Consider the following 23043-nt stretch of genomic DNA (forward strand, 5'->3'; position numbering starts at 1 on the left):
AGGAAACTAATCAGCTCCGCAATAACATTACTTCAATTCAGAGGGATTTAAAATTCCCCCAATTTTATGGTACAGTTCTTTCTATGATGTCTATATCTGTCTGCCAGAGGGATCAAAAGAGGATTCATTCAACAGACAGCCAATGTTACCGACTACAGTATCACCATTTGCATCTAAAACAAATACCTGCTCACACCCACACACATAAAACATGAAGGTGGGGTGTAATAGGAGCCATACAGTAGGCAAAGCATACAGGGTGAGAGTGAATATGGCATGTACCACTGAACTCTCTTCGACTTGCATGTGCAATGCTGGGTGTATATATCTGTATAATTAAATTAGGGTGCCGTGCTTGTGCCTGTGAATTTAAATGTTCAGATACAGTACATTAGATGATTCTTATAGATTCAAATTATGATGTCAAGGGAAAAAAAGACAGAAAAGTAAGAAAATATCATTGACTACCCCCCCCCCCCCCCCCCTGCATTTTCTTAAGAATCTCCCTTAATTTCCTGGAGCTTTATATTCTTTTATACACCTATATAGTTTGACAGCTGAGACAGGGTTATTGCTTTAAACACCAACAAACATCCTGGATTAATTTCATCTCATCCTCTGATAGAGGAACTACAGAAGTCATAATCAAGCCCAAATCTTTTTATGTTCTTGTTATCCAGACCACATGAAGATAAAGGGAATAGGATAAGAGCCTATTTTGAAGTGCTCCCAGTGGAGCCATATTTTTTTTTCATTTGCTTATCATGTGTTCCAATTTGGGGTTGACGAAGGAAAAGCCAGCGAACGCCGCCTGGTCCATTGAGTCGATGAGGTTCTTGTCTGCGTGGGAGAGCCGCGGCTTCTCGCTCAGGAATTCTCGGTCAAAGTTGCTGCAGTCACTGGGGGATTTCTGTGGATGGCAGGTCAGGGATTTCAGTCAGGTTGATGTAGCATGGCATACTGAAGTATCCGATATGCATGCAATCATATTTACACAAATGGATTTCAGAATCCTACCACTTTAGGCTTAAAAGGAGGCTCCACTTCTCTATTCTCCAGTGCTGGCCAGTTGATGCTTTTGAAGAACGGGTGCGCACGGATGTCTCCCACCACACCCAACCTGCGACTAGGATCTCGCTCAAACAACTGGAATAGTGATGGAGGGAAAGAAGACAGTCATTATGATTACAGAAACAACACACATGTTGTGATAAGGGGGAATGTATGCGTTGAAATCTATTCATGTGTGATGTAAACACTGTCTCTGCCTATGTGGAACAAAGTGTGCCTAATAACAGATGTATCCTGCTAATTACCAGTTCAAGCAGGCTCTTGGCCTCCTTGGTGATCCACCGAGGGTAGTGAGGGGTGTCCGACCTGATGGACTCAAATAGCTCATCCTCATCGTCGCCTTGGAAAGGTGACTGACCAATCAGCATCTCATACACCAGCACGCCAAAGGACCACCAGTCTACTGAGAAGGTGTACTTCTGTCCTAGCAGGATCTGAGATGAGAGACACAAAATACATCAGAAGTTAGTAAAAAGAGAACAAGGACATTCACTGTCTAGATGGAAGCACTCTGCTGTTGTTCACAGGTATTACAGAGTGTAGTTTAGTGACATGTAGACACTGCTATACCCCTAAATGACCACTCGGAGGCATATAGACTGCAAATGAATGGAGGGATGGATGACAAGGTGAGTAAGGGGCTTCAAATTAAAAAAAAAAAATATATATATAATAACAAAATTGCAGGATAAATAATGTTTTGAAGAATTTTGATAGAAAAGTAGTGGTAAGAAATGTGACATCAGCCAGGCCCCGAAGCTAACCTCTGGTGCAATATAGTCTGGTGTCCCACAAAATGTGGTGGCTCTGGCCTCTCCAAACACTTTCTCTTTGCACATGCCGAAGTCCGCTATCTTAATGTGTCCATCCTTGTCCAGCATCACATTGTCTAGCTTCAGATCTCTGAGGAAAGACACAGGAAGAGATATATACGATGTACAACCAGTTCCACTACAGTATATTCTGTTTGAAGTGCTGTACTCCATTATAAAAACAAAAATCCACAAAGAGATTCAGTTCCAGAGTACGCTGTTGCAGTAACAGGTTGAATATAGAGGCTGCAGACGCCAGTACAGAGCGGCTGCTGGGTCTTACCTGTAGATAATTCCTTTTGAGTGGAGGAACTGGAGTCCCACTATTATCTCAGCAGCATAGAATCTGAGGGTTGAAATGTGCAAAACAACCATTAAACACAGTTTTACTGTGATGAAGAGCTGAAGTTACAAATCCTCCACTGTGGAAAATGACTTGGTTCTGAACATGGTATCAGTACCAGTGTACTTACGTGGCTCTGTTGATATCGAAGCGGCCTTTGTCCTGGATGTGGAACATCAAGTCCCCTCCATTCAGGTACTCCATTACAAAGAAGAGGTGCTCCTGCGCAAACAACACATCATTGTCAGCTCACCGTCGCAGACAAATTAGATTCCCTAACAGGGAACATGCTTTCTACCAGTAGATATGTTCAGTATGTGTGCGCTTACTTTAGACTGGAACGTGGAGTAGAGATGTGTGAGGAAGGGGTTCTCCCAGGCGAGGGCCAGGACTCTCTTCTCGACCATGGTGCACTCCACATCATCATCCATGAGAACCACATCCTTCTTCAGCACCTTCACAGCAAAGTACTGCCCCTGCCCCTTCAGCTCTGCCAGCAGCACCTGAGGTGTCAAAGCCACTTAGAGTGAGTACTTCATCAGTGTGATCAGACCAGTTTCATGGAGTACCATCATAGCAGAATCAAATCTAAATGAGGGGGTTATTTATACCCCCCCCCCCCCTCTTTTTGGTGTTCAATCTCAATGTACCTCAGTGAGGACACTGGATGTTTGATCTCACTGAAATGCACTGCCACCAGGCAACACTGGGCCTGGATATACTCTAAATGAACCTTCTATATTCTGCTTCTGTTTTCCTCAAATAGGCCAACCTTCATAGGCTGTATGTTTTTGTCTAATCTTGCCTGGCATCTATAGTGATGGATGAATAACTATGCTCTTTTCTCATCTGAAACCCATGTCCCACTCCAACCACGGTGTGAGGGAAGTCATTTAACAGGCAGTAGTTGATCAAAAATCAGGTAAACTACAGCTGAGGTCGTAATTCTTTAATTATTAAATAACATTTTTAAAATATGCTAACATTTTCACATTTTTCTTTTTCTTAGTAATGCCACTTCTACTGGTTCCAACTGCCTAAAACCTGAAGCTCTGCCTATTTCCTATATATCAGTTTCAGAATGAATGTGTTTTTTTTTTTAACCATATGTATGTAACATCATTGGCACCACACGTTTGTGCAAAGTTTTAAGTTTACAGTGTTTTCAATTCTCTGCCTATACAATCATTTTATGTTAAATTTTAGAAAGGATTTAAAGATGGGGACCGTGGGGCCTACCTTGCCAAAGCTGCCTTTTCCCAGCACCTTGTGGAGTACCAGGTGGTTGATGTTGAGGCGTACCCGGGGACCTGTAGGTGCGGCTGGGGCTGGGCTCAAGCCCTCCTGCGCCTTGCCATTACCACCGGCTATAAAAACACATTTGCACACACAGAGATAAATGCAAATGCAAACCTAAATGCAAAGATGCATGCAAACTCATACAACAAAGGCATGAGTTTTCAAACATTTGAGAAGATAAACTAAGTCAAACAGACTATCAGCGACAATCCCACACGTTTTACCTTTAAAGATAAAACTTGATTTAAATCCAACAACTTTGTGTGCTGCAATGAACACATCTTACCACTAGGGTCTACTGTTGCACTATGGATGTCTTGGTAGATCCCAATATCTGCTGCATTGGAGTTATCAGACTTCTTTATAGATTTCTAGGGATGAAAAGAGTTTGCTCAAACATTCTTGACAGTGTACTTCAATAATCAATAATTTGTTTAAATTTTTTTTTAACACTGACTGGCATAAAATGTACAAAATGTAAATAGTTTGTTACTGTGCAAACCTGGGTCACTTGAGACAGCGCCTCTGCCAGTAGTTTCTGGTTGATTCCACACAGATTGGCCACTTTCGATTTACAGTTGCTATGTACGTTCATGCCACAGTCTGGTCAGAGGTGTGAAAAATGGATTTGTCAAGTGGAGAAAGGGAATACAATGAAAGAGAAAAATATGAGAGGCATGGCAGAAGGAAGGAGAAGCGCAGATATAACATTTAAGACAAAATAAAAAAAGCAATGAAGAGATTAGACTCACCTTCACATTTAAGGCCCTGTTTGTAGAGACCCCACAGCAGACTGCCACAGTGGTCGCAGAATGTGGGGCTCTTGTAGTTATAGTGCTTGAAGCGATGCGGCATATCAATCTTGAAGCGTTCTTTCTGGAACTACAAACACACAAAAATCCATTAAACCCACAAACAGAAATAATTAAAGTAGACGCATGTGGGACTATATGTTTTGCCAGTTGTAGTCGCTTCTGAGTGGCAGGTAAAAGTCTAAATGAAATGAAAATGTCAATACTCGAGCACACATCTCCAGTTATTTAAATATTGAATCTAATATTGATGTTGTTTGTAAACTTTGGTTGGATCTGTATTAAAAAACAGTTTGCATTGTTTTGAGGAAGGAAAGACCTAATTAATGATTAATGGACTACTTCAGTGAATAAGTCATAAGTCATAAAATAAAGCAGGAGAAAATACAAAGTCATTATTGAACCATAGCTGGGAAAAGTAATAAAGGCAAATACTATAAAAATGCAGTTCACTGTCAGTGTCAGATCTGAGGTGAGCTTTTGCATCAATATTGGAGAACATTAACTTTGCTCACCACAGTGTCACGACTGTTGGCCGCTGTCCCGGTGCACCTGCCAATGATTATTTCGATGCATTTCTTGTGGATTGCGGCATTGCATTCTGGGTGAAACACATGAGGACATATTGTGTTAACTGAAGAATTCAAAAGGATGAAATGTGATCAAAATGCAGATAGCAATTAATGAAACACTCACGTCTGCACTTGTAACCTTGCTTGTTAAGCCCCCTGTGAGAGAGAATAGGAATGTAATTAAACTCTTGTAACAGGTGGCATGAAGCAAAACAATTACCTTCCCTTTCCATAACCAAGCAAAATATGGCTGTTGATTTTAGAGCAACATATCAAGGATGGTTTTCATTACTAGGATTGTGGTTATGATATTGATGTACTATAGTTAGCATGCAGATAATTAGCAGCATTAACGTAAAAGTTTACTTTCTCCTTTATGCAACCAAACTACATCTTTACTGCCCGTAAACTTCTCCAAGGTATTATGCAAGTATATAAAAAGCATGGGAAAAGCAGGACAGGGCTGTTACTAGAGTTGGCACAGCAATGATTCAGGGGTTTTATTTATCAGCATAACTGGAAGATATCTTTCACATCTTAGATCAGGAGATGGGAACCTGTACTTAAAAATGCTCAGATGGCAAGTGACCACAGAGTCACACACCTGTACAGACTAAAGCAAACATCAGATTTCCTTCAGCCTGTCTCTACAGGGCATAGATAATACTGTAGTTTGGGAGATACCGGGAGACGCTTGGCTCACAGCTTAGCGCTGCTGACATAGTTGGAACATAACATGACAACCTTGTGGGATTGCCCTAGACAGTGACTCATTCTCACAATAGCAGTCCTGCTGTCGTTTCTACCATTGCTAACGCCCCCGGACTGCTCCATTTAGGAAACTAGAACCACTACTCATTGGTCTTTTGGGGGGCTGGACTTTTCTAATTGGACAACTGATGTTTATGTCTCATTTGGGACCCAGACAACATACAGTGGTCTGGAATTATCAAAGCTGTGCCAGTGGCATCTTAATAAAACCACAATGCTGATTGTAATAATTACAATAAAATAATAATGCTTCTGGATAAGAAACTCCCAGACAGAGTTGCTTTGGAAATGACTACCATAGTCTCTCTGTGGAATTCCACAGAAAACATAGTGAAGGTCAAAGTGAAGTATTTGAGCCAGCTAAAGTACACAAACATAATAACGAAACAATTGTGACAGCTGTAATGTAACAAAGGCAGGACTTCTCACCAGAGGAACTCTCTGCAGACGGAGCAGAAAGTGGGCTGGCCGAAGAAGGTGGCGGTGAACTCGTGGTTCTTGATGAAGTGAACCTTTGGCTGCTTGAAAGCTCCTCTCCTCCTGTTGAGGGTTGTGACTCCATCCTCGGGAGAAACCTTCACTGATGGCTTACACACCACTGAGGGGAGAGATCACTTCAAATCAAACTATTGTATTTCTATTCTATTCGAAATGTGTTTGTCAAACAGCTTTAAAGGGAAGTATTATCCAAATACACTTTTTATTCATTCGCCAATAAAGACCAATAAAAATTATATAAAGGATGTAGGAGTTTTGTTAATTATTAATTTAACTACTAACTTTTCCAATCTAACTACTTTATTGATGTTCCTTAAATAACGTCACAGTGGGCACTATCATAAATCAGTCATCAGCTATAATAGCCAAGGGGTATTTAGTCAAAACGCCCTATTAGCTAGAGAAGGAGGCCACAGTCGCAGCTGCTAAATGGAGGGTAAACACAGAGAAATGCCATTTTGGATAAGTGGCTCCTACTGACGCAAGTCAATGGGGTGGGGTCAAAAGTCACCCAAAGAAGACAGCGAAAGAGGCGTGAGAGAAGTAAACAAAGAAGGCAGAAATGCTGGAAGAGATAGGGAGGACGAGTGGGTGGATGGGAGGGAGGGAGGGAGCAATAGAGGGGCAATTCCAAAAAGCAGAAGCCTCAAAAAGACAACTGATAGACAGTGAAAAGTGGGAAGAGCGATAAGGTGAGGGAGATAAACTAATTTCCTCTTTGCCATTCTACCGACAGATGTTTATGTTTGGACAGTGGTTCAGTGAGCTGAGCCAAGAAAGTGGGAGTGAAAGAGAGGGCAAGAGAACGAACACAGACAGAGGAGGCAGACAGCGTTTGAAGGCTGTTCACACATGTCTAAAAATACTCTGGGCTGCTTTTCAGGAAACCTGTGGAGTGTGTAGGAGGAAGCTGATGGAGTATGGAGCTTTTCCAAAACAGCAGACACATGACCCTCTGCGACCCTGAACAGTGAACCCAGACGTGTTACTCTCCTGCAGAAACTCCCACTGAACAGAACCACTTTGTAAATCTCACCCGGTCCGACTCTCCATGTTGGCAGACAGCAGTGACTGCCGTAGACTGGGTTCCCTGACTGGGGAGGTGAGCGAGCAGCTGAATAAGGCACTGCCAACTCTGCATCACTTCTGCTTATAACGGATGAAGTGAAACTAAAAAGAGGTTTTGAAAGCGGATAATAATAACAATTTTGAACTCAAGCTGGTGGATCATTTGTGCTGCCATTCAATGTGTTTCAGTGGCCTTGAATATCATATATTTAAGATATCCCAATGATTCAAAGTTTTCCCTTCATTCCTGACAGAACAGACAAAGATATAAAACTATTAATTGAAACACATAATAAAAAAAGCACAACAAATAAGAAGATATTATCATGAAATGCCAATATAGGCCCAATATACTGTATGTCTTTATTTAACCCTAGTCCTAATGAACACATTGGCACACTGTATCAAGAGAAGTAGGCATTAACACTTCTCCTTACAGCCTGAGGTAGACAGTTTTATTGCAAGGCAACTCCTCAGAGATGTCCACAATAACTAACACGTTAAGCTGTGGTTGTGTGTAGAAAGTGCAGGGAGATGAACATCAGATAAGGAACCCTTTCTGCCAGTAGAGGGAGTAACACACCAACACTGAGGGAGAGAGATTTTCTGTGGGTCTACATGAGAGCAGTGGGAGAGGGGATGGGAAGAGAAAGAGAGGGGGGCAGGGGTTATTACCAGCACTAGCAGACTATCTCCTATCATAAAGCCCACCACTCCCTGGTGGTCTAGTGGCTAGGATTCGGCGCTCTCACCGCCGCGGCCCGGGTTCGATTCCCGGTCAGGGAATGTTGTTTTAATAGCCGCGTAAATATACTTTCTTAATCGTCCACTTGCGATGCGGTCCTAAGAAGAACATACAATTTTCCGCAAAAGTTCATTTTTGGTTATTACGCTTGAGAGATTTCTGTCAGTGCTGGTCTCACTAGTTTGAATTGGGCTCAGTTAGAAATAGGTGAAGTGATGTCACATATTTCCAATCAGGATTTAGCATCTTATATTTTAAATGTGATGATAGTTGTGGGGTTGCTTGCTTAAGTCACTCCTGATGAAGCAGATTATATAAGTTTTTCTAATGTTATAGAGAAATACAAAAGATTTGAAACCAGGTTTCCAGCGCCTTTAAGCAGTTTTACCTGCATCACTGTCCTCCAGGAAGAACTGTACAGCCATCTGGATCCTCCCTGAAGGATGCAGGTCCACCCAGAACTCAGCACAGCTGTTGGTCTTGGACTTCTTACATCGCTCTGCCAGGACAGACACGCCCACTGTGGCCTTGGCCAATGGCTCCTCAGAGTTCTGCATGAGGACCACTTCGAGGACACGACCCTCATAGATGTGAGCGTCAAAAGTGGACTTCCAGGCTGGATACATGGTTGGCTTCCTCTGGACCAAGGTCTTTCCTCGCTCTGTGAAAGAAGAATGGGGTGATTGGGATCACCATTGAGAACAAAACATCTTTTACCCTTCTCAGGAAAGTCCCAGCAAAGGAACGGCTGCAGCACAAAGCGCATAGAGTTGGTACGTTTTCTTATGGATTTTTGAGCCCAGCAGATGGTGGCTGTTAAGGCAATTCAACTCCGAACATCTGGTCTCCCCTGTCTAGATAAAATTATGACTGCATACATGTATATATATATATGTGTGTGTGTGTGTGTGTGTGTGTGTGTGTGTGTGTGTACATATACCTGTGTTGACAGACTCCTTCATCTTGATGGCACAGATGGGAGGGTTAGACAGAGGAGGCAGAGCACCAACATCATAAGCATTGAAGGCGATACGCAGGAAGGGTGCCATGGTGACAGCTCACCTAAGCCTCCTGGAACAAAGACATAGACTCGCAGTTAGAACATCACACTCACACACACATATTCATCTTATACTTGGGTTGCTTAAGTTCTGTATTTAAAACAAGAAGGAAGAGAGTCGGTGGCTAACAGCGTTCTAAGATGGGAACTACAGAGGAAGTAGAAGTTTCCAACTCAAGACACAACTCTGGAAACTACCTGCCAGTAGTGAGGGAAGAAGAAACAGAGTGGTAATCTCAAATTGAGCACATGAGAGCAGGATGAGGGAACGAGTCTGAGAGAAACTGACAGTATCACATTTCTAAGACAAACACAAAAAGTCCCCGTGTTCGGGAAAAGACAAACAATAGTTTAAAGATAAGCAGTGAAGCCACATCGATTTTGTGGGATCATAACACATTATGCTCTTTAATCCTGGTTGTCGATTCCTTACTCCCAGCTGTCTCTACTTAATTGGCCATATATACTGTAATTGTGTTTATGGCCATTCTTTAAAGGACTTTTGGAGCAAGTCATAGTGACTTGCCACCAGTATAAATGTTTCTGAGTCAATCTAGATTGCCATCAAGATGCCTGAAGGCCACATCAGTTTTAGATCTATTATGCTGACAAAGACAAAATATCTACTTTAAGTAATTTGTAAAGGTATTCACCCTCTTTTGACGTATTAGTTGTCCTAAAATGCAGTCAGCTACATTTGACGTGAAAATTGAAATTCTTGTCATTTCAAACTGTAAAACTGAAACAGAAAACACAACTTGCAAAAGTGTCCACCCACTTGCTTCATTTATTGCCCCACTGACAGATTTGTTCAGCACTACTTTCCATGTGTTTTGTGTACTTCCTCATTAAGTGTTACTTGTGGGGTTTGAACAACTGTCTTTCCAGCGTCATTCTGAATTTGCCCAGCTGACCTGGTCCCTTCTACACAATAACATTTATCAAATCTAACAATCCAAAAGTATCACGTAAGATACTAAGCCAGCTGAAAGTCAGATGGAAGAAAAACAGCCAGTCAAGCTTCATATTGTGTAAGAAACTGTACCAACAAACACTTGCTGAACCTTTATGTCATCAACGCTGTTTCACACCAGAGTCAAACAAATGCCACGTCACAGACAGAGGAACCCACAGGGCATATTAGCCCACATCCTAATTTCCAAAGCAGCGATAAAACCCCACAGAATTCCTCCACACAGCATTTTTTTGTGAGCTTTTAAGTTCCTTAACTTGATCTCTTGTAGCTTTAGTTTCTTGCCCCATTAACATAATCTTAGCTTAATAGCCATTTCAGAGACATGGCACGCCTGTGATTTGAGTTAAACTGCATCTCATCTAAACTACACAATGATGTTTAGCTGCTCTATCAAATGACATTTCTGTACAGTATTTTCTAAAATGAACAAAGACATGCCTAACTCCTGGACAGGAATGGCCTGTACCCTAATTAATCATTCATGAGGAGAAAAGTTTTGTTTGCGTTCATATTCCTTTTCACATTGCTGAATGTCATGCATTACGAGTTCCTGGGTGACTGAACCAGTGCGTGCTGTGATACATGTACAAGTACACCGCTCAGCCTACAAAGGTAGGCAAGATGCTATTTTGAGCTCTGGTTGGATCGAGATCACCTTTTAGTTTTCCTGCAGAGACACTGCAGACATTTAGAGAGGTAGCATTAGGTTCTTAAGAATTCTCTAACTGTAGCTGAAATGTTTTGGGGGAGGAGGAAACAGTTTTTTATAAATCACTATGTGGAGCTGCTTAGCAGTACAAGATCTTACTGTGGCTGCGCTGAACAGGTCTCAGGTGTGAATGTGTGCAGCTGAACATACTGTAATTCATGATAAATCGACTCACTCAGGGTTGGTAGTGTGTAGGAGGCAGCGGGACCTTACAGAGGAAGGCTTGTGATCTGGAGGTTGCTGGTCTGATACCCCAGACAAGCAAGAAAACACTGACATCTCAGCAGCAATCACTAAGATGCCCTTTGAGCAAGCCTCTTAACCCCCAACTGCTCCCAAAGTCAGAAGTTGTTCAGTAGCCAGCACATAGGTGAGAAAATGTCAACAGTCCGATTTAATTTAAAGTTAACTGGCTACCAAAATGGCACAAAGTCTTACATTTCTGAGATGGACAGACAGAAAGGTTGTTTGCAGCTAAGAAACACACCTGTGGCCCCTGGAGGAAAGGAAACCCACAGTCCATGCTCAAACATCTCCAAGAACAGGACCAGCACCAAGAGGACCATGATGTCATTAAGCGAAGTAGGACATTGACATTGTCAATAAGACATTGTTTTCACGAACAGTATGTCTAAACACAAAGCACACTAAAATAGCAGACAAACTAGAAGATGATCAACATACACAAAATAAATGTATATATTGATAATGTGTATATTAAAATATATGAGACATAGAGGACATTTGCAGCATATATCATAAAAGGCGTCGAGGCATGTAGATGTGTTGTTTTGGGATGCAGCTACATTAACAGATAATGCATATGTTAGCTACATCTTGACATCTCTTAGGCAGTTATATTTTAGATATTGTTCAGCAGTGTCTCCACTGGGCTGAGGATGACACATCTCTGTTGTTGTTGTTGTTGCTGCTGCTGAAGTTTTTGACTGACCCTGTGAGCCTGTCTGGGATCCAAAGACTCCTTAACAAGCGACGGTTCGAGTGAGGTCAGGAGGCTCAAGAAGCTATTAGAGCTCTCATAATACTGCCCATGCATGCGCGCGCACACACACACACACACACACACACACACACACACACACACACACACACACAAAAACAATATTAATCAAAGTTATGGAGTTTGCCAAATGTGAAAAACACACAAAGACATACTTTTTTAGATTCCATTTCCAATTTTCTTCCCACTTTACACACACACTCTCTCTTATGTACACATACACAGGCATTGCTACATAAAATAGAGAGCCTTGTTTCCCCAGAGAGAGTGGAAAAAATGAGCGCATGCAATTGGGGAAGGGGTGGGCAGAGGGAAAGAAAAAAAAAATAGACAACACACTGGAAGGCAGGCCAGTGGACATGAGGAGAAATCTGACTCAATGATAGAACCAGATTTGCCTTCACTAGCCACAATGAGGTCGACTTCCAGCGAGATGGATTTTGTTCGTGTGTGTGGCCTCAAGGAGCTATTTAGACTGGAAGGACAACCAAGTACCAGTAAGTGTAAAGCTGGACTACCTGCCTGTGGTGTATGAGTTAACTTTGTACAACACAAAAGAATTCATTAATTATACACTAAGTGGTATGCGGAAAACATGACAACAACAAGATGTATGTAACAAGAACATGCCATTAAATGCCACTTGACTTGACATGAAAATTCCTGCCGCCCATCATATCAGCTCTGAGGAAGTTCAATAAGTGCCCCTATTCATGCATATGATATGCTTAGAGTACAGTTCATTTCAAATAATTATGACAACAACAAACAAAAACGGATTCATGAAACAGTTGATCCTGTGATGACCAGGACAGCAGAATGACAAATTCCAGCAAGTAGCTAATAAAAATAAGTAGATTAATTAACAAGGAAAACAACCTTTAGTTGTGATGACATGAAACCAATCTTCCATTACATTGCATGCATTAAACACAACACAATAATGGAGACAGACATGCGTGACTGTCTACAACAGATCATCATCAAACAGACTATCATCAAAGTCACGCTCAGCGATGCACCACGTCAAAGGTTTGGAATGCACTGAATCAGGGGAGGTGTCATTTAGTGGAAGCAGTGATCGAGCAGGTCTAGCAGGTTGGGGAGCTTCTGTGTGTCAAACTTTCAACGGCGAGTCAGAACGAAGACACGTACAATTACACAGGGAGCAACAACAACAACAGAGTTTTCCTCACATAATAAGCAAGAAGCAGTGTTACGTTAGTCTTTTGTGCTATTAATGACAGCACCATGAATTCTTCTACGAGCAGAGTTGAACTGGATATCCACAAATCAATGAAAGATAACTCTTTAACTCTTATTCGAACTAGGCCACCCTTTTACAAAATAACTACGAGGAAGGTTTGTTTAAATCAAAAGGAGCATACATCGTGGGTGTTTACATCCATATAGGGGTGAACGTGTAGCCTTTTTTATACTATACATAGTCCCTCATGTTAGGTCAAAGGAAACGATCTCAAACATGTAGACAAGGCAACCAATTCGTTTTTTATGGGCAGACAGTGAAATGTTCTTGACTCAACGGTGAAGTCAGTTACCTGACTTCAGTCCAACTGAGTATGTGTATCACTTGCCAAACTCAAGGCAAAAATCCCCTGAAACAAGCAAGTAGACAATATGGCTGCAGTACAGTCCTGTTAGAGCATCACCAGGAAAGATACCAAGTGTCTGTCAGTGACAGTCATTGACTGCAAAGGAACCAAATATCAACCATGATGACTTCATTTAAGTTTATGGGAACCTGTCCAATTACATTCCCCTTTAATTGGGAGTCTATGCTTTAAAGGGGCTACTGTTGCTACATTGTTCATGTGAATGTAAACGTAAACCCCCTCAAATTACAGCTGAGAATACACCAATTTAAATTTTTTAAAAACATTCAATTTTAAATTCAGTGTGCTGGAGTACAAAGCCAACATTACAGGAATGTGTCGAGACAGGACCTTGAAACTGTTACACCTGTGCTTTTCCTACTGTGACGTGTCAAAATGTCTGTAGTGACAAGGGCCTATTTAAACTTAGGTGTAAATGCCCAGGTTTCATTTCTGCTGACTCAGAATGAGCAGGCCTTTTTCATGGAAGCCATTTGCAGGACAACACAGCAGGAAAAGTACTGGTGCAAATAAGACAAAATAACAATGGCTGAATTTAACATTTAGCTGCTTCAGTTTCAGGGTCCTGGTGGCTCACTCTCACACTGTCATGGCTTACTGGGACACTTGAATACAAAATAGAATTGATTAAACCTACTTGGATGAGAAATGTTGAGAAACGTCTTCAAGTCCAGAAACACATCCACCATCCTTTGACTCAGTACTTTGATATCTTTTGACCTGACTGATAGTCTGACGGAATATCTTCACAGGTGTTTTCAATACGGGTATGTTAGCCGGTGTTCTGAGCTTTGAGAGGGATTTGTAAAAGGGATTTGTAAAAGTTGGAAATGACGTCTGCCTCAGTGAGAGAAGGAGACCTCGAGCGATGGAAACCAGCCTGACCGGATGATACAAATAAAGCTAGAAGCAGGTAACAGGTGAACCTGTTGTGGACATTTCAGTCTCGCAAAAGGTAACCAAATACATGTCATAGCAATGTCAAAGTTACCTAGCATTACTAAAATTGAGCTGTCATTAGATGGCATACAATCCACTGTGAGAGTACGTCAGGTTTCGCGGTTTCTGGCTCACGTGATTCAGCCCTCTTGGCCAGGAGGGAAGTGTTTGACACATTGATTCACGTACTTTAATACATTTGGTAATCAATATCAGGAAATACGGAGAAAGGAAAAAAATGAAGAAAATACACCCCTTGCTTGCACCCCACGTGATCGAAACATCCCTCAGTTAAAGAATTGCACAAACTTTGGTTTCCTTGTCCTATCACTGTGTTCCTTTTACAGTTACTTCAAGAGATTGTGCTGTAAACACACAGTGACAGCGAAAGAGACGGAGGGGGAGAGCAAGGCTGAGTGAAAGACACAAAGGTCCAAAACAGACCCAGGACAGCCTGGCTGGACGGAGCAGGGCGAGTCGGTGGCCTGGCAAATTAGAGCTGAACAAAAATGTTCCATGATTATAATGAACCTGAACAGGCATAGTCAGACTCACGCCTAAAGCTAATACCCTGGTGTGTAAACATCATGAAACATCATTGCATCATGAAACTGCTCTTTATGATAGCTCAGAGACAAACAATCCCTACACATAAACAGTGATCATGGAAAAGGGCTGTTCCTAACCGTGATAGCACTGTTGATTGTAGGTGTCTGCTGGAATATTGTTTTCCAGTACACACTGTACTGTATCTCTGGCAATCCTGTAAATTTGAATGATTTTCAGAAGTTTTATATCTTCTTATGGATCAAGATCTCCATCCAAATATACACAGTGAAAGACATGAAGACTTTTGGTGAATACCCAAATCCTAAGAATATTGGGGCTTTGCACAGATGAACTGTGCACAATTTCATGTCCAGTCAGACTAAAGACCACTGAGTTTTGGCCATTTAAAATCATGACGTTGCTTTATTGCTTTAGCCACTAAATTTAGCAGGAGTGGAATTGTTATGTGCACATTGTCAAAACTGCATTACAACTGCATAATGACTACAAGAATGATGGCAATTTATGTTTAATTTTCCATGCCTACAAGAATCCCTTTTTGAGGTCAACCACATATAAGCCATGAAAAAAAGCTGGGATTTGTACAAGTGGTTAAAAAGTGTTTTGCAAAAAGGTTCAAATCAGTGATAAACGGAGTGGGAGTGGTCTATATAAATATGAACCAACACCAGAGATGGTTGAGAAAGGAGACGGCTCAACAGAGAGTCATGTCCTGTATCTGTGTCACGTGGTTTTCACCACTGCCCTGCCCCTTTAGGAGACTAGTGGCAGGTCCTGAGTCTATTCACTCCAATGGGAGAAGTGAACGTGAGCACAGAGTATGACTAATTCTTTCGTCCCATTGTCACCGAAGTAAATATTGGACAAATCAAAAATTAACTTTGTTCAAGACCTGTCTCTGTCTCAGCAACACACTCTTGCTAGATCTGGCAACTCATATATCACTTCTTGCTGCTGCTTAACTGTTTTTGGAGGGGGAAAAAGTAGAGAATATTATTAGACAGATAAAACGAGCATCAAAATAAGGCGGCGGGGAGGTGACCACGCCCACTTAGGAGACAAGAAGTGTATGCCATTTCATACCATAGACTTTATATAAAGATGGATGACATTACAGCACCCCAAAAGTGAAGCCAAAACATCTCATCACCCCCTGGTGGCTGGCTGCAGTGTAGGTCATTAACCCCGCTTCCTCCGTATTACCGGATGGGACATGGGCCAAACTAAAAAATCAAAGTACACGTCAAATTTTTGCCAAAGATGGTTTCTGTCTTTTTAGGTAGTTCTTATCACGCTGATGTTTGTTCAAGTGTTAATTTTTCTGATAAGTTTGGTTTCAAATAGTTATTTGATGCTATAAAAACGGGGTGAAACATCATGATTGACAGCTGTGATTGACTGTGGTGTGCCCACGATTGGGTTGGGCGGGTGTATGGACGGGATCCCGCGGCTCCACTCGCCAATCACCACTGCGCAGACTCTGGCTCCAAATGACGTCACCAGTCTGTTTCATACCATTGTTGCAGCTTGTAATGCGTAATCTTCGCCGACACATACAGTAGGACCAAACAAATAACCTCCTTGGTGGAGATAATAACATGAGATAGGGTAGTATTGGAGTCCAATCGATCACTTGATTTTGTTTTTCATTTCCAATTTTGACAGACAAATTTCATGCACACAAAACAACACAATTACCACAAAACGTTCCTTATTACACAAGTCTTTCACTGAGGCATGTATTATTACAGCATTAACACGCCTCAAAAGCACATCAGGGTACTTGTGCGCGCACACACTAATAACCTGAACAAAGCAGCCTTTAATGAATTTCAGTGGAGACTGGCTTGAAAGAATCAAAGCCTTCCTTTCTTTCACTAACCAAGGTTAATGTCTAACACCCACTCCCCAACCACACACACACACACACACACACACACACACAGAAGTTATGTCAACAGACAGTATATTACAGGTGTTGTCTGGGGAAACTCAAAACACCTACAGGCAAAAAAACATGAAAATATGCATTTAAATGCCCTTCTATGTCTATATCACACGCACCCACACACACATACACACCAAGCAATCAGGTCAAAGTAGGACAGGAAAGAAAAGTGAGTGAGATTTATAGAAGAATGAGACCAGAGATAAGGTGGCTGGTTCAAGGTCAGATGAATGTTGCTGTTGTGATACATCTACTCGAGTGATCCTGACTTGAATTGAATTGAACTGCCCTAGGACCAAACCAATGCAAGCTGTTAATAACTTTAGATGTTGGATGTTCAGACTTACAGTACACATGGACACAAACTTCAGGGCAACTGTTGTGGAGTAATTCAACCTTTTCTGAATCTCTCTCCCTTCCTCACTGTGTATCACTGAGCTCTTTGGCACAGTGTCAAACCTGCTATACCAGCATGGAATGAATCCTGCCACTGTGTTTGTGTGTGTGTGTGTGTGTGTCTTCTCTCCACATGCATTAAGAGCGGTGTCCATTTCTGCCCTGCTCACAGTTCACAAAGCCTTGGTTAAGACAGACAAAACAGCATCCGAGCAAGAAGCACCAAGCAGGATAGCATGATGAAGAATGTCTGTGTGTGTGGGACAGAGAGAGAAAGAGAGAGGTAGTGACAAGAGGCCAAGGGCAAGTAATGAAGCCAAACTATCATCACCCAGTGCTGATTTAGCAAATCCGTGCCAAAGGCTTGTGTTTATGTGTGTGTCTGCCTGTGTGTGTAGTTATGCATAACTGCAAGTGCTCTATTAAGTAGAGCCGCGTATTGTACATCATAACAAAAGAGTTGCCGTGGAGATACTGAGCTGTTTCATATTCTATGGCACATAAAACAAACTGTACCCACAGTTTTGGTGTTACTGGGGCTAAATCTAGTTGTAGACAGAATTAGACAGAATTTGATATCAATACCAAAATGACACTTTTCTCCTATACATTACTTTATTGAGTATAAACACGCTCTACAAAACACCTTCTTTAGTTCATTAAATAAATGTAATTTCTCAACTGAATTAGTGTTGAATGTTGTCTTATCACAAACAGCAGCACAACTCTGCCTAATAAAAAGTATGAAATTAACAAAATGAGGATTTAAATGTGTAAATATTTCATTAGAATAGATGAACTAGGCTAATTACTGATGTCAACAGTGCTTGACATTTTTGATATTGTGCAATGGACACAGTTTGGTTGGTTTGCCCATCCTGTCTCAAAATAAATGATCAATTATTAATCACACAAATGCAGTCTAATATCAGTCCAAACACTGTCTAAATCATATGAGTCAGTGATGTGTTTTTGTGCGTGTTGTGCTATTGTGGGATCAGTGCTGCATGGGCACCTCCTCACTGAGCAGATGTCCCAACCGTGTCCTCCGAGCAGCTCGTGAAGCCACAAGCCAATATTGACACACCAGTAACTGCAGGCAGATGCAGGCAGATAGTGTTACCTGCGCTCACAAAGCTGCACTACCTTCAGAACATAACAACAGGATACGGAGTCTTGCGACAAACGCAGGTTTGTGTTGTAGTGTGTGACACAAGACTTTTGCAAGCGATTGGGAGGAACATTTCAAAATAGGATGCAGGGTAATCCTCACACAGACACTTATTTAGTCATCCTTCTGACACATGTAACTTCTTTTTGTTACCACAAATAACTCGCTCTGATTGTGTTTTATGTGTGGCCTATTTCTCAATCGTTGACTTCACCCAGAAAATGTGATGGAGGTAGGTAAGGGAGTTAGTGATGCGAGGTCAATTCCAGTTGTTACAATGTGAGTGCAAAGGGAGAAGGACCTTTGAGATGTCAAGCTCATGGACTTTAGTCTCAGCTGAACAACGCAAACCGGCTCCAGTACAAGTTAGATCACAATGAGCCATGTGCTGTTGTTCATCATCTGTATTGTCTTCGTAATGACCGACAGCTTTCTGTCAAACAATACCAGAAACCAAAGGATGAAACCTGGAATTTAAGTAAACACAACTCAAACTCAACCTCAGCAAATTAGGGTTATATCCACATTTTGTGACTGAATTATGATTGGATTTAGATAATCAACAGTTACTCACTCTATACAATCTGTGGGTTTATATGGGCCTTATTATTTTAGGTTTACCTGTAGGATCAATATGAGGTCCCTTTAACTGTATTAAAACACCCGGGATTAAGTTACTTTGAGGTGTGAATTTGGGCATTGATAAACAAAAATGTAACATGTAAACATGTTTGTCAGCATGCTCACATTAATTAGGGCTTTAACCACTTGATTTAAAGCACCCCAGTGAGGGGCATTTGAGGCATGAAATGAAGGTGTTTCAAGGGTAAGCTTGTCCCCTGATATATTATAAAAGGAAACGTCTTTAAATGGGTTAAAGGGCTTAAGTTAAATGAATGGGTTTTTTTCTGACTGGTGGTCGTTAGCATAATGATGGACGCCGCCGTTTACGCCCATTTTTATTTAAGTTAGCTAGCTTCATCACTGACACAGACTCCTCTGTTGCCATAGGATACAACACTTCGCTCGAGGAATTTGTGAAATCCACAAACTTTCTTCCCGGTTTTTGTAACGTAATTCATGTTGCTTCCCCAGTATCAATCAGGCAAGTTACGTTTTGTTACAATAAACGGGACCTACAAGCACTGAAACATGGCTTAACTTAATTTACGTAACTCCAACTGTAAAACACGGCGAGAGAGGGAGACGGTCCGCGACAGCAACTCCTCTCATTCCCAACGCCAGGCTGTCCGGTTACTACTGGCGTTAAACGTTATTGGCTACTGATGTCAGCCGAGGTTAGCAGCCGAGCTTTGCTTCTTTTTGAGGGAAAAAGATCAAACTAAGTCGGGTCAAAGCAAAGACTGCCGAGTCTTGACACCCAGCACCCTGCAAGAAAGCACTGCAGTCCCGACTGTCAAACGACGTGAACAAGTTTAACCGCCTCACAACAAACTGTGACTTAACTTACCTCTTCCGCTGAGCTGGAAAGCGTTCAGATGGTCCGGGTTTGGTTTTTGAACAACGGGTTTCCCGGAGGCTCGACGTCAAACTCTTCAATGGTGTTTAAGGAAGTGTTCAAGTCGGCTGCTTGGTCAACTCTCTGTTTCACTGTGTCTGGCGGTGTACTACTGCGGCTCTATGGCAGCGCGCGCGGCAGAGGAGTGAATGCGTGACGTCAACCAGGTGAATTCCCAAAGACACACACACACACACACACACACACACACACACATAGAAGTGAGACTACATGGCTGTGCAGTGGGTGTAGAAGACACGCAAGTCATAAAGTCCTAAATATAGAATAAAGGATTATTGATAAATGCTCTTCAGGCCATTTACTTATTATGATTTCTCACACTGGCAGGACAACATTGCAATAGTTTACATTGGAATTTGGCATCTCTTAGTCACTGTATCATGTCTGTCTCTGTTTCACACACACACACACACACACACACACACAGGTTTAGAGAGAATACAGTTTGTGGGCTGATCCAAACAACCATGCATTTCCATATTGGCCCGGCCCACAGCACCTCCACATTCCCACTCCTCCTCTCCTACACAGAGATCCACGTGGTGCTGAGTCATCAGCCCCCACCCACTAAAACTGAATGACTATAAGAAAGAGGGGACCGGTAAATTTAGACAGCCTGTCTCAGCTCTTAAAGGGGCATGTATAGCTCTAAAAAGGGTTACAACAATGATGTATAGAATAGGTGACCAGGGTTGAATGCTGATAGAGATTACTGAGTAAGACCATGGTGTTACTCACCACCTCATCACCACCACAAGCATTTGGAGCGTGGCACAACACTCAAGGACAATAGATCTTACCACAAAAAAAATCTGTCCAGCGCTCAGAGAGCTTTGGCAACTGGACACAAATTGGCAGTCAAGCATGTATTTCCATTTGGTAATTTCAAGATAACTCAAAACTATAATTTGTGGTTGTGACAAAGTGTAGTATTACATCCCCATAGATTCCAAAGATTTACAATGTTAGCCTGGTGTCCAGTATTTAACACACACACACACACACACACACACACACACACACACAAACAACCATAAAACCCCCCCCATAAAAGTCCCATGACATTACTTTTTCCATTACTTTCCCTTCTTGGAAAACTGTCTATCTTCACCGATGACCTCACGCTGCACCGGTAGTTTGAAATATAAATACCACCCAATAAACTTATCACAGACCTCTGATCAGTCACCCCTGCATGCCCCTCCCATCAAATAAACCTGCCTCTGGCTTTGTCAACTGATATCCAGCGGATTTGCAATTGAGTGACCCCTCCCTGTGTTTTTGTCCCGCCCAGCATTCTGGTTCAACAGGAAATACATCAGATTGGGGAAGCAAGATTTTCTCCTCAACATGAACAAGCAAAACAAAGATTGTCTCACTGTCATCACCCTCTGAAGGAAGAAATGTAGGGCAGAGGGGTGCATCATTTTCTGATGTCACAAGTTTTGTGATGGTAATAAAGTTAAAAACACCTGGGGTTGCAGGAGAGCAAAATGACCCATCACAGCTTTAAAGCTGAAATTAGAAGCCTTGTTGTCGGCTATAAGAATTCCAGCTTGAGTTAGTTCACTCTGAAAGGGATAAACCTGCTTGTTGTTGAGTCCCTTGTGGGTTATGGGATTTCACTGTGAGAACACTAGTAGTATGACATGACACGGCACATACTGCATGAAACTACTGGCTTCATATTTTCTGTGTGAATTAGACTCGTATCCGGGGGCAGGGGACCCAGACGGTTCCTGTTGTGATGGCCGTTTCTGCCATCCCAGCAGTGCCAGGGCAAACATCAGAGTGAGTAATGAGAGGAACAGAGGGAGGGAGGGATGAAAAAACAATCTCTAAAAAAGGAGAGAAATGGTCCTTTCATCAAGAGACATGCCACAGACTAAATCTGCCTTTCTCTATTTGTCCTCATTTCCGTCTCCTTCTCTCACTTCAGCTTTTTTTTCAATTCTTTGCCTTTCACGGCCTCTTATCCCCTCTTCTTTCCTATATGCCTTGTTCATGTTTCAAGGCTGAGAACTGCTGTTTGTAGACAAAGAGAAGTTCAACAGGTTCTTCGGCCTTGAGGTAAACCAGAGCAGTGTTTTTAGACAGACATGGGGTTGGCTTAGCCCATGCATGGCAACATGATGTTGGTAAAACATTTCGCTAGAGTGCGGGATATCTCTAGAAGCAACGTAACCTTACTTTCCTCTTTTAGACACTGTCCTCTCAAGTGGTGATAAAAATGCCAAAAGGGACATGTACAAGTGTTTGCGTTGTCTCGGATTTAAAATGCAGAGCCAGCCACCGCAGCAGATAACACACACAGCAGATAACACACACAGCAGGAGTATCAGCAGGCCTTCGGTACTTTCTGTTGTGTCCATTAGCGTACACATAGTCACACATACTTGTCCTCTATTGTGTAACATATTCTACAGGAATGCTCTTGTGAATAGGAGCATTAGACAAGAACAAAGATCAGATGGAACACTTCCTCTTCAGAAAAAGTCCTTACCTCCAAGTGTAGTCAGGCGTTTCTACAGTACTGCGTTGGAAAAGGATTTTGAGATTACAGCATGGAAAGTTGCTCACCTGCCTACAATGGTGTCATGTAGTCTACTCAGCCAGGGGAGAACGGCTGCTTACAGCAGGTATCACTGTCTGCTCTTGAAACACAATTAAAACGTTGGGCAGTTTTTTTTGCCCACTGGTTTATCAGTTTTCTCCGTTTGATTCTGGACCATTCTGCCCTCATAGGATTAGTGTTTTGGCAATGCATTACAGACCCTCTTTGGAATTTCTGACTTATTATTGGCCTCCTGGATGCAGATTTCAAACATTTTGAGTGTGTGCAAGGAGAAGCTGTCCTTTTACTATTTTTAGAGGTCCTTTTCTTAAGATTTGCAGAGACTGCAGAAATTTAAGGCTATTGATTCAAACATGCAGGCGGTTACCTAATCACTCTCTGCATCTTTGGTTCCCTGGCTACTGAGGGAATGGTGTTGTGGATGTGTGGTGCTCACATCAAGATGAGAAAGTGGAACAAGGTGTCTTTAACTTTCAGGTGCTTGAAGGAAATGCAACTTTCCCTGCTTTCAAT

General features: G+C 42.0%; 1 protein-coding gene and 1 non-coding gene across 2 annotated transcripts; one reads left to right on the forward strand and one right to left on the reverse strand.

The window, feature by feature from the left end:
* Window positions 1-486: 486 nt before the first annotated feature.
* On the reverse strand, window positions 487-20033 carry prkcdb (protein kinase C, delta b). Its single transcript, XM_070903321.1, has 17 exons — window positions 19887-20033; window positions 8932-9062; window positions 8380-8652; window positions 6110-6278; window positions 5034-5065; window positions 4853-4938; window positions 4278-4407; window positions 4028-4128; window positions 3812-3896; window positions 3466-3593; window positions 2556-2729; window positions 2357-2448; window positions 2167-2229; window positions 1836-1974; window positions 1317-1505; window positions 1018-1146; window positions 487-910 (listed from the first exon to the last, which is right to left on the reverse strand). Exons 2-17 carry the CDS (start codon window positions 9038-9040, stop codon window positions 752-754), a joined length of 2058 nt encoding a protein of 685 aa, XP_070759422.1. The 5' UTR covers window positions 9041-9062; window positions 19887-20033; the 3' UTR covers window positions 487-751.
* Window positions 7961-8032, forward strand: trnae-cuc (transfer RNA glutamic acid (anticodon CUC)). The gene has a single exon. It is a non-coding gene; the product is annotated as a tRNA-Glu (tRNA).
* Window positions 20034-23043: the final 3010 nt, after the last annotated feature.

The sequence above is a fragment of the Enoplosus armatus genome, chromosome 3 (genome assembly GCF_043641665.1).
Source record: "Enoplosus armatus isolate fEnoArm2 chromosome 3, fEnoArm2.hap1, whole genome shotgun sequence".
Lineage (NCBI taxonomy): Eukaryota > Metazoa > Chordata > Actinopteri > Centrarchiformes > Enoplosidae > Enoplosus > Enoplosus armatus.